The sequence below is a fragment of the Pithys albifrons genome, chromosome 2 (genome assembly GCF_047495875.1).
Source record: "Pithys albifrons albifrons isolate INPA30051 chromosome 2, PitAlb_v1, whole genome shotgun sequence".
In the NCBI taxonomy this organism is placed as follows: Eukaryota; Metazoa; Chordata; class Aves; order Passeriformes; family Thamnophilidae; genus Pithys; species Pithys albifrons.
Window position 1 is genome coordinate 88,253,125 of NC_092459.1, and position 17,229 is coordinate 88,270,353.

General features: G+C 44.8%; 2 protein-coding genes across 2 annotated transcripts in view; one reads left to right on the forward strand and one right to left on the reverse strand.

Moving 5' to 3' along the window:
• The first annotated feature begins 2,292 nt into the window (after nucleotides 1-2,292).
• MRPL33 (mitochondrial ribosomal protein L33) lies at nucleotides 2,293-9,039 on the forward strand. The gene is made up of 4 exons (XM_071577025.1): nucleotides 2,293-2,378; nucleotides 3,581-3,599; nucleotides 6,523-6,629; nucleotides 8,721-9,039. Exons 1-4 carry the CDS (start codon nucleotides 2,357-2,359, stop codon nucleotides 8,768-8,770), a joined length of 198 nt encoding a protein of 65 aa, XP_071433126.1. The 5' UTR covers nucleotides 2,293-2,356; the 3' UTR covers nucleotides 8,771-9,039.
• Nucleotides 8,965-17,229, reverse strand: part of RBKS (ribokinase) — a 75,906-nt gene continuing 67,641 nt past the window's right edge. The window contains exon 8 of the mRNA XM_071577017.1: nucleotides 8,965-10,202. Within this exon, the coding sequence (XP_071433118.1) occupies nucleotides 10,029-10,202 (174 nt within the window). The 3' untranslated portion in view covers nucleotides 8,965-10,028. The remainder of the gene's footprint in view (nucleotides 10,203-17,229) is intronic.

Consider the following 17,229-nt stretch of genomic DNA (forward strand, 5'->3'; position numbering starts at 1 on the left):
TCAAAGAAAAGGAGTCTTGCAGCACTCACATTTTATCATCCTGAATGTTTTCAAGTTCTCACTGATATTCATGGGCAGATTATGTAACTACTAGATTTATACTTCTGAAGGCCAAGTAGTAAAGACTGAAATGTTGTATCATTAAGAGGATGTATTTGGAAAAAATTGAATTGAAACAAGGAACAACATATCAAGCAAGCACTTGAAAAATCAGTAATACTTTCCTGGAGATGTCGTCTTGCTCCAGTCTTTTATAGGGTCAGCCATTTGTTTTCATGCCATAGAATACAAAATTTACTGCATATTATTATACATTCTAAGTCTCGTCTACCATCTAAATATGTCAAAGTGACATTTTTATTGCCTTAGTAATTGCTAAATATTCAAGGACTTGAATTCCATTATTAACAGTTTACCTAAATGATGGAAGAGAAGTCACAGACCTTCTGTGAATTTTTAGAAGATAATAACTTACAGTTCATTATCTAATGGGTCAGGAGAACATGAAAACTTGTATTGGTGCTTGCCTCGAGCCTCCCTGCCCATGGCTTTTGCACAGTATCTTGTAAGTCCTGATAGGTTTAGTTGCCTAATGCCCTGGGGGCTTTGACAACATAGCAGTACCTCCTTTTTTACAAAAAAGGGAACACAGGCAGGCAGAGGTTAGAAGATTGTAGAATCATGGAAGAGACCTTTAAGTAAGATCATCAAGTCCAACCATCAACTCAGCACTACCACTGTAGCCTCTAAACCACTAAACTGTATCAACCAGTGCCAGACTCAGACATCTCTTAAACAGCTCTAGGGATAGTGGCTCCACCACTCCCTCGGCAACCTACTCCAATGCCTAAAATGCGCTGAAGGATGACAGAATGGATTGAAAGCAGCCCTGAGCAGAAGGACTTTGGTGTGTTGATTGACAAGTAGCTCAGTGTGACCTGGGCACATGCAGGTTGGTTGGGGCACTGAGCAATCTGGTCTAGTGGGAAGTGTTCCTGCCCACAGCAGGGTAGTTGGAGGGACATCTTTAAGCCCAGATGTGCTCTCAGTAGGAGGGTGCAGGCTGTGTGGCCATCAGGGCAGGCACGGCCTCCTCTGCACTGGCTCTGCTGCTGTGAGCCCTCTCTGACCTGGGACAGGCTGCTGAGGCATGCCTGGATGGACCCGTGTGGGGAAATCACAGAATTGTCAGGGTTGGAAGGGAAGTCTGGAGATCATCCAGTCCAAGCTCCCTGCCAAGGCAGGGTCACCTGGAGCAGGTTACACAGGAACACATCCAGGTGGGTGTTGAATGTTTCCACCAGAGAGGGAGACTCCACAACTTCCTGGGCACCCTTTTCTACCTCACCACACTTTGCTACCCTCAATGTAAAGTTCTTCCTCATGTTGAGGTGGAACTTCTTGTGTTTTAGTGTATGGCCATTGCTCCTCATGGGCCGGTCCGTGGTGTAATGGAGAGCACTCTGGACTCTGAATCCCAAGGACCTGAGTTCGAGTCTCAGTGGGGATTGTCCCCTGGCAGTTCAATGCCTCCCTGCCATCCCATCCCGTCACATCTCGGATGCTCAACAGGGTCAGCCCCGGTTAGTACCGGGTGCTGTGACAGTCCTGAGGACTTCACTGTCACTGTCCAAGCTCAGTCGGCCGTGGCAGATGGACCTCAGGACCTAAACGGTGGGGCCAGTTCTGTGCATGCTGTGCCTCACCTAAACAATCCACTGCACAAGCTGGAAGGGCACGCCCACGTGGGGAGAGCCCTTCCCAAATCTGCGTTCGTGAAGTCTGGTCATACATACATACACTGGTCCTCGTTCAGTGGCTGGGCACCACTGAAAAGTGTCTGGCACCATCTTCTTGGCACCTGCCTTTGTGATATTTATATGCATTAATGAGATCCCCTCTCACTCCTCTCCAGACTAAAGAACCAGCTCCCACAATCTCTCCTCGTAAGAGAGATGCTCCAGACCTCTCCTCATCTCTGTTGCCCTCCGCTGGATTCTCTCCAGTAACTCCGTGTCTCGTGCTGAGGAGCCCAGACCTGGACACAGCACTGCAGATGTGGCCTCAACCGGGCTGAGGAGAGCGGCAAGCGCACACCCCTCATCCTGCTGGCAGTGCCCTTCCTAACGCACCCCGGAATACTACTAGGCCTCCTGGCCGCCGGGATTCGGTCCCGGATTTCCCAGCTCGGCACGCCGACACTGGGACCGGCACGGGCCCGACTAGCGCCGCCAAGCCCGCCCCTCCGCGCGGTAACGCACCGCCCCCAGCCCGGCCCAGCCCGGCCCGGCCCCGCGCCCCGGACGCGCTTCGGGCGGGCGGAAGAGGCGGGCGCGGCTCGGCGGGCACCGGCGCGATGTTCCTGACGGCGGCGGCCCGTGAGTGGAGGGGCCGGGCCGGGTTGGGTTGGGTTGGGTTGGGTTGGGTTGGGTTGGGGTGGGCCGGGCCGGGCCGGGCCGGGCAGGGCAGGGGTGGGCCCGGCGGCGGTGCGACCTGCTCTGCCCTTCCCCGCCCTTCCCTCCCTCGGCCGCGACGACGCCCGGCCTACCCCGACGGGAGCTCAGGGTGACCTTACCAAGGCTTGCACAGGCACAATGTGGATAGCGTTTTTAAATTGTAGTGCGGTTTTGCGTTTATGCTGTAGGTTTACGATTAGTGTAAATGCGGTGAGCTGGCAGAAGAGCAATGAAGCCTGTTTCGTGCCGCTGGCGGGTTAAATCGGGCGGCCCCAGGCCCGGCCCAGTGCTAAGGTCGGGCTCGGCTGGAGCAGCTCCTCATCCGGCCTCGCTGTGGCCGCGCAAACCTGGCCAGGAGTGAAGCAGGAGCGATGCCAGCAAGTCGGGGCTGCAGTTTCCACCAGCAATGTTCGTTGTTCATGGGCGGTCCCGTGGTGTAATGGAGAGCACTCTGGACTCCGAATCCCAAGGACCCGAGTTCGAGTCTCAGTGGGGACCGTCTCCTGGCAGTTCAATGCCTCCCTGCCATCCCATCCTGTCACATCTCGGATGCTCAGCAGGGTCAGCCCGGTACCGGGTGCTGTGACAGTCCCGAGGACTTCACTGTCACTGCCCAAGCTCGCTCGGCCGTGGCAGATGGACCGAAGGACTTAAATGGTGGGGCCAGTTCTGTGCCTCACCTAGAAAATCCACTGCACAGGCTGGAAGGGCACACCCACGTGGGGAGAGCCCTGCCCAAATCTGCGTTTTGAAGTCTGGCCATACATACATACACGTTTGTTGTTCATGCCTCTCCTAGCTGCATGTTCACTTGGGGACCTCAGACTAAGCACTGAGACTGAAACCCTACTGAAAACATTTGGAGGTTGCAGCAGGAGCAGCGTGTCATGCTGGGCACCACATCTGCATAGACACACACAAAGGTGGAATGATGGTACAAAGAGCAGGCAACTGACAGCACGTGGAAGGATGAGTTGTGTTTTATTGTGACAGTAAATCTCTTTTGCAAAGGCAGGCAGTGGAAAACTCTTAATCTTTTTATGTGACATATAAAGAAAACAGGATAAAATTATAACTGTTTTTTTCTGTTTTTCTCTTCTTCATGCTGCAAAAAAACCCTCCAGTGGCCAAGAGCAAATCTAAGTAAGTGATGTTTTCCCCTCCAGTTTTGGGTACCATCCTGTATCTTTTAAAAATGTTAGGCTTCTCTGTATTTTTTAATATACCTGAGAGAATTGCAGTCCTTGAGTCTAGCTGTCTCCTCTCTGTCCTTCTGCATGTGTGTCTTCTCACAGGTAAGTACAGAATGATGTGAATGATGAGGGAGCTGGGGTTGTTTAGCCTGGAGAAGAGGAGGTTCAGAGGTGACCTCATCACTGTCTAGAACTACCCGAAGGGAAGTTATAGCCAGGTGGGGGTTGGTCTCTTCTCCCAGGCATTCAGCAATAGGACAAGGGGGCACGGGCTCAAGCTCTGCCAGGGGAAATTTAAGTTGGAGATCAGAAAAAATTCTTTCCAGAGAGAGTAATCAGGCATTGGAATGGGCTGCCCAGGGAGGTGGTGGATTCCCCATCCCTGGAGGTTTTTAAACTGAGATTGGATGTGGCACTGTCATGATCTAGTAAATGAATTGGAGTTGGGTTGAGGGTTGGACTTGATGATCTCAGAGGTCTTTTCTAACCCAATCGATTCTATAATTCTATGATTCTTCCCCTGAGTTATGGACGGCAGGTTTTGTCCTGTGGACTGTCACATTCATCTGAGCTGTAACATCCAAAGCACCTTGCACAGGGGGAAACACACCTCTGTACTCTGTGATTAAAGAGAGGCTGCATATTATGCACATGGTCGTCTTCTTGTTTACCTTTCATACCTTTTTAGCTGAGGAAAGCAAACTGAGGTACAGCATGGGTCCTTGTTGTCCATGGGCTGGATTTTGGGTGGGTCCCATGACCAGAGTGCAGAACACTTCCTAGGCTTAGTACCTTCCTATGTTTATATGTAAGGAGTGGATGGAGTGCAGTCCGTGCTCTGGACATCTTGGTTTGCTCTGTAGTCCAGCTCAGGAGGGATATTAGTGGACTCTGGAAGAAAATTAGTCACAGTCCTCCGACCTGTAAGGAAAGCTGATGGTGTGTTAGTGGTTGGAAAGGAAGGAATATGTATTCTAGGCACACCAGTACTGTTACAGTGTGGCACAAGGAGACAAGATCATGTGGAGAAAATTAGTTGCATCCAAAATGGTATTTGCAAGAAAATTAGCTAGACAAATCCAAGGGCCTAAAGGGATACATTTATGTAAACACATTCCTGTCTTCCCATTCCCAGAATTCATATTCTGTGCGAGTGCCTTATCTTTTGTAAATTTTCTCTATTTTGGGTTTTTTTTAAGAATCAGCGACTGACACAGCCAGTACCAACCAGTTCCTGGTCTAAGCAGATTCTTCTGTTACAGGATTTCTGCACAAATTCCGGGTTTTAAATTAAGAAAGCACTTCCTAAGTGTGTGTCTGACAGAGGGCAGTTTGACATCTCCGTGTTCTACTGTTATCTGTTCACAAACACAGCAAAGCAGTTTTCTGTAAGGTGAAGAAGTAGCTATTTAAGTTGGTGTTACTAATGGTAATGTAGGGATTTCCACCACACCTCCCCTTCTATTTTTTTTATCCTGATGTTTGTTTCTCTGATCTTTGGAGTTCCATATATACTTCAGGCATCTTTTATGTTCATATATTTTTCATTCTGCACTCCCCTTGGGTTTCTCCCCTTGCCCTGATAGCCTTCAAGTGTTGCTTTCTGCTTCTGCTCCCAGTTACATTTCTTCACTGGGAAGTGATTTTTATGAACAAGGTGTGTTGTTCAGAATGGGCTTGGCCTCAACTATGTGGTGCACAAGAATGTCAAGGCCTGGTCATACTGATACCACTGATTCCCCCAGAAAGAGGAAACTGCACAGAGGCTTTGAGGAAGTGGGTGAGTTGTAGGGGAAGGAGTCTTTGTGGTGACTGGTGCTTCACAGCACACCTGCAGTAGTGTACAGGAGAGGACAATAACTGGGAATAATCCCAAGAATGTGCTTGATCAGTTAGTCTGCAGGAATCCAGTGTTTTTCTGTTTATTTTGAACTCAGATACCAAAGCTGAAAAGGAAGATCACAAGGAAGTACATTCATCAGACCTGCACAAGTGAGGAAGAACAGGTTAATTTTGACAGACCATTTTGTATTAGAAACAGGAAAATACAGGAAAGTGGAAAGTGAATTGAAAGCTCACATTAAAGATGTATCCTTCTCTTTATTGCAATGGAAAAGAAAGATGTAATTTACAGAGTGGTTAAAGGGTTTTACCTTTCTTTTGAAACTTGGGAAGATGCCCCGTGTCTGGAGAGTTGCACACTGCCAGGCTGGGGGTGGGGGCAACTTTCTCAGTCTCCTGACTTGCCTGCTCCGGAGATGCTGCAGTTGCTGTCATCCCACCCCACAAACCGAGAGCCCGGCAGTGGGGAAGGGGGTGCCTGTGGCTGGGTTAAATCAAGCTGTGTATCTACCGGCATGGATGGTGCTGAGGGGTCCTGCTTCTCCTTTTTATGTCTTTTGTTCCAGCCTATTTGCTCAGCTTCCTCCTTGCATGTGGAAGTGATAGTCTGATACAGTGTAATCTACAGCCTGAACATCTTTAACTACCATCATCCTTCCTCTCTTACCATTATCTTTTAAGCCATAACGACTCAATTGTGTGCTGATTTTTCTCATTTCTTTTTTTCTTTCCTGTTATTCCTCCTGCCTAACTGTTTTGTGGAGGAGCTCCTTCTCTCTGGACTTGCATCCTGTTCAGGAGTTATTTACTTAAACTTGATGCTGGAGCTTGTTCTTTATAATGGGCTGTTTGTGTGTTCTAAGTTTGGTATTGATGCTCCCATCCAGAACACCCCTGAAGTTGAAACAAAGTATCTTATGTGATTGTGCCAAACTGTTCATGCTGAAAGCTTGTCAGTGTCCTGGCAGACATGTGGTGAGCTGTAGTTAAGTGCCTGTGCACTGACACAGAGACATCCCTTTTGACTTCAGGTATGTTCTGGTGAGGATGAAAAGTGCGGCAGAGACGGGCTTCTGTTTCAACATCAGGAGACTCCGACTGCAGGAAAAACTGGTCTTGCTGAGATACGATCCCATCGGTAAGAGCTTGGGGAAGAAGTCCGTGTGCTGTGTATTAGCTTCTCTGACTGTGGGGCAAAAGATTTAAATGTAACAGAATTTTTCCAATCTAAGCAGAATATGTCATAACATGTTTCATACTCAGATGACTGTACGGTTGCTGTTCTTCATGACATTCCAGTGGGAAGTAAATGCTACTCTCATTTTTACAGATTGTGTCAGTGAGACAAAGTAATGACTTGCCTGACACATCAGAGACTTTGATGACAGCCATGCCACATGTCACTGGCAAAACCAAGTGACACAGGAGTTCTTTCATTCTGTTTCTTTGTGTGGTTTGCTAGACTGTGCTATCTCCAACAAGCAGCCACAAAGCAGGCATCAACAGAAGCATTCTGTTAAGCTGCCGTGGGTGCTCTGAACAATAAATTTTAACCATCCCTTACAAAATGGACTTTTTCTTTTAAAGATATAAACGCAAGTTCTTCCTTCTCCACAAACAGTGCTGCTCTCCAGATGACAGTTTGTGGGTTCTTTTATATTCCTCTGGTCCTTGCAGATTTTCTCAGCTTAAGAGTCTGATTTGTTGGGAAGGTTATAGGACTTGCCATACTGCCATTTGCTCACCCAGCTTTTTGGAAGGTGACTAAGACTTTATGTAGTTAACATTAAAAAGCTGAACTTAATGTTAAAAAGCTTATTTTGGGTAAACTTAGAATTTAAACCAGACTATGCATGGTGGAGGTAATACCAAAAAGGGCTTATTTAAAGCTATAGAATAAAGAAACATATTAAGCAGCTCTAAGTAGATAATATAAAACCTGGCCAGTAGGTATGTGTTTCAAGCTTATTTTTTCTCATAATTTTATGTACTTCTTAGATGACTACCTTTTCATTCTCAGTCCTAATAGTACTGGAGCTTTACAACAGGTGAGAGAAACCACTGGAAAAGCAATATGCTCTCATCAAAGCTGACAAGAGGTTGTGGCTTTCCTTTTGAAATCCATACAGAAGGGGAGTCCGAAATCTCTTGGATTATTTTCTTGAATAAGAAAAATTTAAATTATTGCATTGAAGCATTGTGCAAAGTGATCCTCCAGAAGCTTTGCAACTTGTAGCAAAGTGAAGAGAAAGAAGAGCACAGACAGAACATGTACTAGGTTTCTGAAGTAAGCTCTGATCTTTGTAGCCTGTAGTAGAACACAAGTGAGAAATTGATGTGAGAAAGTGCTTAATGTGTGAAGGGAAGTAAATTTGAGTCTAGATAACAACTCACATCAGGAATATGTTAGGAAGCATTTTCACTTGGCATGCATTTTCACCTTATGTTTTGTACTTCTCAGAAACCTGGGACCTCCACAGAATGAAGCTTTTAGTGAAGTAGTGGCAGGAGTGCCCAAGTTTCACTACCTCCTAACTGCAGCAACAGAATGTGTTACTAAGCTGCAGTATTTCTTAAAATGAAACTTTTATGTGGAAGAGGAGATTTTGTTACTCTGTGGATTGCTCTTGCATAGCTTTCAAAGGAATTCATATAATGAATCAAACTAGTGGTGCTTTTCAAAAGACATTGTAAAGGTTTGCTTTAATGTATGTTGTAATTTTTGGGTTTTAGTAATGTATTAGTTATGTTTAACCTGTAGCTGAAGTGACTTTGACATCTGCATCAGGCACTGAGAGATCCACAGGATGCTTGGTTAACTTCTCAGGCAGTCTGTGAGACCAGCTAGATCCAGCTCATCAGCTGTAGTTGTTTGGGCTCTGGAGCTGAAGAGTAGTAGAAAGCAGTAAGAACCTATTTTTGTCCCTACATGGAGCAGCTGTGACTCAGAATAGTCACACAGAGCAGCTGTTGAATGTTTTCAGTCACTCAAATTGTGATACTTGTTCTCGCAGAGGTAAAGAGGACCTGTAAGGAACTAAAAATTACATGTGGTAAAGTGAAAGCACTACTAAACTCCTTCAAGAGTTGGTTGACAACAGTGCTGTGCCAGTCAGTTGCTCCACACTCATTTAAGCAGTAAAGGAGCCAGGAGAAAAGGGACGTGGGCTTGTTGAATTGAATTTTAACACTTCAGGCTTCTTAACAGATTCTTTTTTTTCACCCATAGCAAAACAACGTGTCCTCTTCACAGAGAAGAGAAAAATCCGCTCTATCTGAACAATGACTGGACTTGATTTATACATGAGGAGAGGAGAGGATGGTCTGGGGGGAGGATTGGGTGAGTGCTGATTCAGAAATCCAGCAACATGGGCTGAAAAGAGAGGAAGTGAACTGGGATCACCATCTCCTGCGATTTGAAGGCCATTGTGAATAAAACAATGTAGAGAGAGAAAATTCTTAATGTCTGGACATAGATCATCACAGTAACATTTATTTATCTTTTGAGTTATTTTTACAGTACTCAATTAAAAAAATTAAATAGCAAATCCCATTGTCTGTGTTTTCCATTGTGAAAGAGGCTGTAATCTTCAAAGGAACTATTGTTTTATAAAGCAATAAAAATTAACATTTTCCGCAGCAGGAATTCAATGGCAGGATTGCAAGTTTTTCTAACCTACCAGCCACAGATGTGACAGTAGTGACCACAGGCTGGTGTCATTCCTTGGAGGGATAATGTTGCACCAGCTTCTTTGGGGAAAGAAGTGATGGGAACCTAGTCAAATAAGATGAGTTTTTGGGTAAGCTATGACCACAGCTAAAAGGGCTAGATTATTTTCAGCCAGGTTAGTAGGATGGATTTTCCACTTCTGGGTTTTTGTAAAACATGAAGAAAGCAAAGTACAAATGTTTTTGGAAGCTTTTCTTCCTTAGTTACTGTGTCTATGTTTTGAACAATATGGCTAGAAAGATTTTTCAAGGTTACTTCAGTAGCACTCGTGTCCTCTTTTCATTTGGAGGGACCTTTCAGAGTGTGGCAAGTGCTGTCCTGCATCTGAGGCAAGCGGGCACAGACAGGCCCGGGCTCGACGGACGGTGCTTTGTTGTAAGCCACGTGCTGGCCTTGCTGTCTGCAGCTTAGGACTGAAGTTGCAGTCTCAAAGCTAACACTCTGCTTCATGTGCTGCCATTGCACATCAGAAGTTATGATAAAATCAGTAAAAACACTGCCAGGAGCCCAGTACCCTCCAGGTGTTTTGCTGTAAACTTCATGTAGTTCAGTAGTAGTGCATTGTGTGGGACAGCCACAAGCCCAGTGGCTGTGTGGGGCCAGAGAGAGACCTGCTGTGCTATGTTTGAAAGACCCACCACCCCCACCCCATCTTACTGCTGTAGAATAGGAATACAGGATTCCTGAAATAAGAAGAAGCAAAGAGAACTCTGGCATTTCCAGTCAGCAGAGAAGAACCTTGGTGCGGTCAAGAGAATAATGCTGTCTGGTATGAGATAAAATCAGTACAGTGAGTTAGACAATCAATTAGAAAAGGTCCTGAGGCAAGTCTTTCCTGTAAGGATATGAAGATTGTGTCCCCGATGCTTGGACGCTCACTGATGCGATGCAGTTAGACTTCCTGATCATTTCCTCCATGGATAACTTGGGATAGTAAGCCAGGTAGAAGGCCAGTGCTCCCACAAAACTGTCTCCAGCTCCCTAGAGTAAAATAACAAACAAGCTTAAATGTATTTGCACAGGGAAACAGTTCAGATGCCTTTACCAGAAAAACAGAAGTTGCAGCACTGATTGCAGGAGTCAGGAAATTGTTCAGGTGTTGAGTTAAATTCACTTTTCTATGGTTAGGAGTTAAACTAATGCCACATTACTACCCTTGTGCCCAGCTGCTGAGTCAAGGTGCACACTTATAACATGGTTTAAAACTTAAAGAAAAGCAAGTGTTCTACAGTTCAGCAAGATGCTGGTACAAACACTGCTTTCGAAACTTCCTGTTGTTGGAGTGTCTGATTTTGATTTCTCAACCTGAATGCTTCATTAAAGCTATTTTTTTCTCTTTTAACTTCTGTTTTTCATAAAGGTCAGTTGTAGAAGGGGCAGACAAAAGGGAAAAAAAATAAGCCATACAGCCATACAGAACAATACATTTTGATGTTCCCAACTTAGCTGTTGTTCACTAAAAAGGTCCCACTAACAGGTGTATGCTGTGTCTGTCACATAAACCACCCTTATCCCTGGGGCAAGCTTTGCCCCCTGTGCTCAGATTGACTATGGGGCTGAAGGATAGTGACATTCCCTTGCAACTCTGGCAGCTGTGGCCCTGTTGAGCTAGCCATCATCCCCAGGCTGTGCCCTGCCTGCCTCTTGAAAGCCCCTGAGAAACAAGGGAGTACACTTACACCCCAGCCACACTGACCAGCCCTGACTTGGCTCTGACCCTCTTGCCCAGATACCACTGGGTCTGCTCTGGTCAGCAGGGAATAAATAACAGCTGTTTGCCTCCACGGTGCTTTTTAACAATAACTCTTGTTTTGTGATGTTCAGTGCTATGCAGTGTCCCCAACAACTGGCAAAACTTGAATGATTACAATTTTTAACTTGGTTTGCTCATTTCAGTCCACATTGTCCTCCTTTCTCCCTCCTCCCCTAACACTGGATTGGTTTCTAAGACCAGACTTTGTCTTCAAATTCTTGTTCGTACCATAAAACGGCTCCTAAGGTCCCTTTTCTTAAATCATACCAGTAAAAGCATTACACTGGACACACTAATAGTATCTTATTTCTTTCCAGAAACAGCATAGGGACTATGTCCTCTGAGGGGTTTTGCCTTTGTAGTTGTAATAAATAGGCCTCAAGAGTTATGGGACAAGAGCAAAGGGCTTGGAAAAACTTGGCTAAACAGCTGAGCAAAATTTCTAATGGAAGTTAAGGCTACAAAGTAATTTTCCGGTTTTGAGTACCATTGGTTCTGTCTTACCCTACTTACCCTCCTACTTACCCTAAAATCAGCTGCATATGATACCATTCTGGCAAAACAATGCCACTTCCACAGAAATGTGTTCATAACATTACAAACAGCTGGGCAGGGCACCGCAGTGTGGCCACTGCAAGGGAACACTAAAGGGCTGAGTGCAGGAGAGGGGCACCTACCCCATGCCTGGCCTCTCCTTGCCTAGCCCTTCCACAGTGGTTGTTTGCATTGGTGTTCCCAGTCAGGAAACTCCCTGCTTAATGCTCTCTTAGCCTGGAGTTTGGATGCTCTTCCGTCAGGGTACAGTGCAGCACATTGCCTGGTAAATGAGAAGTTAATAAGCACAGCTGTACCCCAGCGTGCAGCTGTAGCAGCACCTGTTTCAACAGTTCTGTATTCCTGAACATACCAGGAGCAGGTGAAGGTTTTTATCAATTTCTGTTGGGCCTTTGTCTCCCTTCTGGTTTCCGGAGTGCTCCCACAATGGCAGGTGGAGCAAGAGCAGGCGACTGCTAGTTAAGCATTGCCAATGTCTTTTGTCTGATGCATAATACAAAAATCTCCAGTCCATCTCAGAATTTGTAATCTAATCAGTGCATGATTAATTATTAAAGCTATTTTGGTGCTGTTGCAGACAGAAGTAGAATTTCAGCAGGCAGATCTGTTCTGCTGTAGCTCTAGCAGGAAGAACTCGTCATTTTTACATCAAATATCTTTCATACAGGGATCATTGGGAAATGGAAGTGGCCAAATATTTCAGTGAGGAATACTCAGAATATCTGGTGCCAAATTGCATAAACTATTAATCGACAGCAGCATGGAGCAGAATACAGTCTTTTTGATTTTTTTTTTAATAATTGCTGCACTGTTGGCTATTGGAGCAAAAGAAGATGAAATGCATGTCACCCAGGTCTTAGTCCAGCAGTGAAACGGAATGCAAGTTCTCCCTGCAATGTTACTGTGCCTCTCTCCTTATGCTGATGCTCTGAGGTTGTGAGACAGCTGTAGATCTCCCTTTTGGTGGGGCTGAAAAATGATAAATAACTTTAAAAAACAAAGAACTGGGAGAACAGTGGACTTGCATGCAGAGTAGAAAAAGGCCCCCTAGCATTTTTCAGCAAGAGGAAAGATTACAGGGTGATTGGAGAATATACTGCAGGATTTGATGCCAGTAAAATTTTGCTGAAATCCTTACTTCCCATGCATAGACTGAAGCAGTCAGTAACTCTAAAGCTCAGCTACTACAGACCCCAAGGGTATCATAAATTCAGTTGTTGGTATGTAAACGTTTTTTGAGGGGGGTATTTTCAATACAGGAGCTGCTGTACTGAAAACAGCATCACGCATCAGATTGATTATGTAGATACCCTGCTCAGCCTTGCTTCTGGTCCATGCAGACATGACTGGTCAAACATGACTTAAAGAGCAATAGCAGAACTGATTCAGCTGCAAGGTTAACTGCAGTAAAAACTATTTTCAGCTTACTGAAACAGACCTTCCTTCTTTGGTATTGTGGATTAAATGATGTGGGGTTTGGTACATTCAGAGAAGGTCGGCACAGAGCAGAAGAAGGAACAGGCTCAGAATAAAATCAAAATTATCCAAACATTGGAACAACAAATAGTAGCTTTACATTTAGCTGTTTCAAAACCTGCTATAAGAAAAATAATTCTAACCTATTTCACAAAAATAATGAATTTGAAAAGTAACGTGCATTTATTCTGCCCACTGATAAAACATAAACATGTAGTATTTTGCATTCTTCTGCATTTGTCTTCCAGGAATCCTAATATACTGCAGACTTTGAGATAATCCTCATATTCTTGAGTGCCTGGAGACAATTCTTTCCATAATTATAAAAGTATAAGTTATTTAACCTTTCTGTAAACCAGGAGACTCTAGTTTGCATGAAATAAAATAAAGAATTGGATAAAAAAAAGTCTTATATGGTGTGGCTCATTCTAAAATGCAAATGTCACGGTTTTGACTAAGCTTTATGGTTTCGAAGCAGTTTTGAAAACCTATTTATATTCTGTGCCACTAGTCTGGAAGGTCCTTGTTTTCCTGTGTGTCTGGAAAAGGGCATTTTTGTTTTTTACAATCCAGATTCTGTGCCTCTAGAGAAGAGAAGAGAAAACCCATGAAAACACTTCTATTTATACCTTAGCTTTTGTTATTCCTGATTTGTCAGAGGCTGGTTCACAACTTTAGTATAACTATTTTTATATGATGCTGCTCTGAAAAGCTTTTTAAGGAAAGTGCTTTGTAAGTGGAAACTATATTGTTCAACAGGCTTACCAGCAAGTAAAGCCTTTTTCAATCCATCATGCACAGAATAATAAGATGTGTTTCACAATAAGATGACTTGCTCACCAAAAAAATTTGGAGGCCAAAAGGCCAAATGCTACAGTTCACAGAGCACCAGGAGTTGCACTGCCTTGTTCCAGGGCAACCTCTTGCTCAGCCTTCACCCTCCCAGGCAAGGGCAATGGCAACCATGTAAGAACAGAAGGGGGCTCTAGCTTCTGAAGCCTGACATTGTTACCAAACCTCAGAAAACTTTTCTCATGTGATTTTTCAAGAAGTCACAGTCCCTGTGTGCTCTGGGTATTACAGGGATTCATTCCATTAATTACATTGTAAGAGTGTGTTACCAAGGAACACCCTAAGAGATTGTCTTCCAGTACAAGAGAAATGTTTGCCTGTGATGATAAATTCTTCATTTAGTGAATAAATCAAAACATCAGTCCAAAAGCTGTAAAAAACTGCCTTGTAATGTAGAACCAACGACGCTGCCCGCAATGATGCTGATAGTCAACTAGGAGCAGTCACAGCAGTGCACAGATGAACAAAGCCTGAGGATTACACTGATTTAGTGCTGTCTAAATCCATGGCAATGCAGAGATGCCCAACTCTGTGAAGGAATTGGGCCTTGGAGAATTCCTGTTGTATTTATAGCACTCCACAACTGTGTGATACTGGATTCTGCTAAGGATGTTATCACTCTGTCACATCTGTTCAGCATTCCTTGCTGTACCCCTGCCTACTCTGTACCTAAACTGCAAATTAGCCCTATGTAACACAAAAATAGCTGTCAGCGAAGATGCTCACTATCCATTCCTCAGAAGTTGGGAAAGCCTATGTCTCCCTACAAGAATCCCTGGGCTATGCTTTGATGAAGGGTTACTAGTGGAACCGGAGAAACATTTCCAGCCTTCGGATATATTCAGAAACTCTTGTGCCAAGAGGATCTATGTCTCAGCCATGAGATAATTTCAGCTGAAATGCTCAGGGAGTAAAATACTCTTTGGTAACAGAGGAGGATTGACCCTGGCTGGGTGCCAGGTGCCCACCAAAGCCACTCTTGTCGCTCCCCTTCTCAGCTGGACAGGGAAGAGAAAATAAAACGAATGGTTCATGGGTTGAAACAAGAGCAGGGAGCAATTACTACCATATGCAAAATGGACTTGACTTGGGGAAATTAATTTATTACCAATCACAGCAGAGTAGGATAATGAGAAATAAAAATAAAAAAAAAACTTTCCCTACCCTTCCTTTCTTCCCAAGTTTAACTTCACTTCCAATTTCTCTACCTCCCCCCCCTGCAGCAGTGCAGAGGGACAGGGAATGGGGACTGCAGTCAGTTCATTCATTCCACGCTGTCTCTGTCACTCCTTCCTCCTCAGGGGGACTTCTCACACTTTTCCCCTGCTCCAGCATGGAGTCCCTGCCACAAGAGACAGTCCTTCATGAACTTCTCCAATGTGAGTGCTTCCCCCGGGCTACAGTTCTTCATGAACTACTCTAGTGCCGGTCCATTCCACATGGTTCAGTCCTTCAGGAACAGGCTGCACCAGTGTAGGTCCCCCACAGAGTCACAAGTTCTGCCAGCAAGTCTGCTCTAGCATGGGCTTCTCTCTCCATAGGTTCTACAGGAGCCTGCTCCAGCATGGACTTCCCATGGGGTCACACACTCCTTTGAGCACCCACCTGCTTCTGCGTGGGTCTCCTCCACAGGCTGCAGGTGGACAGCCTGCCTCACTGTAGTGTGCACCATGGGCTGCAGGGCAATCTCTGCTTCAGTGGCTAGAGCACCTCCTCCCCCTCCTTCTCCAGTGCCCTTGGTATCTGCACAGATGCTTCTCTCACATATTCTCACTCCTCTCTTCTTACTTGCTTTATCCCAAAGGCACTACCACCACCACTGAAGGGCTCAGCTTTGGCCAATGGTGGGTCCATGTTGGAGCATTGACTCTATCGAATATAAGGGAAGCTTCCAGCAGCTTCTCACGAAGCTAACCCTATAGTCCCCCACTACCAAAACCTTGCCATGCAAATCCCATACACAGTGGTTGAATTAGTTACAAAGCACTTTTTTTGTCATAATCCTTTCCTTCTCCCTGAAAGAGCCCATGTTTATCCTCTATGTGATGGAGAATAGTTTATTTCTGGAAATGTTACTCGCTGGGGTTTTTTTACATTTGCATTTTTTTGTCTGTGGAATACCTTTTGTCATCATTTTTTCGGGGAGGTTAATATTTTCTGCCCGCATTTTTCCTTATGTCTCACTGGAGAGATATTTTGGCAGTTTAAATTAAGATGTTTAAGTATTTAAAGACATTAAGTATTTAAACTAAACTAACTCCACTGTCTTGGAACTCTCCTGAAATTAAACTAATTTGACTGTCTTCAAACTATTTCCTAAGCTCAGGACCTAACAAAGTTGACTAATGCCACAATGTCTGGGGTTGCTGATCCTGCTTGGAAGCATTTGCTGTCTTTGTAGGGCACCCTACAGATATTGGTGTGGCTTTGCATGGCTGTGCTTACAGGAGCAGATCTTTTGTTACAAGCCTCTAAAACATGAAATACTTCAAAATTATGAAGATATTTTCCACTGACACAGTTGTTCCTGTATCTTTGCATGGGACTATGAGCTAGAACAAAATTATAATTTATTAACATGGAACTATCAAATTTTGCAATAAAAAACAAATGAGCTTGAATGAAATAGCAGGGCTCCCCCTTTTAGGTCCCAGGCTTTCAGTGCTGACTAAAGAACACTGCAAAACTACTTGAGTAGAAAATAAAGAAGTACTAGGAAAATCACAGTGTACCACAGACCTTTAGAATTTGGGTCTGCAGATGCATTACTGTGCTTAATCTGTGCTCTGGTAACTGAGTGTTCCTGCAGTCTTGTCACAAAAAGGAAGTAGAACATGTTACCCTAATCCAAAGGAAAATATGTAGAGAGAATCACGGTGGTGGTGCTTGTCTGTTCCTTTCTTCTTCCCCTCTGCTTTCCCCACACACCCCCCAATGATGTCTGATGTTGTCTGCACACTCCTGACCAAGTCTCGGGGAACTGTTATGCTGCTGCCCCCCTTGCACTCCTTCCTCCCAGCCACGTGCAGAATGGCTGTGCTCAGCCACTGTTTAACAGCGGCAGGAGGTGTAAGCTAACACATTTTAATTTGCATTCCCTGTAGGTTGACAGTGCACTCCTAATTCCAGTGATTCAGAGTGCAGTTTCATAATAGGTTTAAGCCAATCCATGGTTATGCTTTTGCTGAAAGGCTCAGTCCCCGCTCATGTTTTTATCCTTGTCTCATGTTCCCACGCCCTCCTCTACATCAGATCTAGCACTCGTGCAGCCAGGCAGTGAGGCCAATCAGTTCTCTGATCCTTCTGAAGACTGTCAGACAACATTGACCAAGCAACAATAGTTTCCACACAGATCAGCAAGTTGCTGCATCA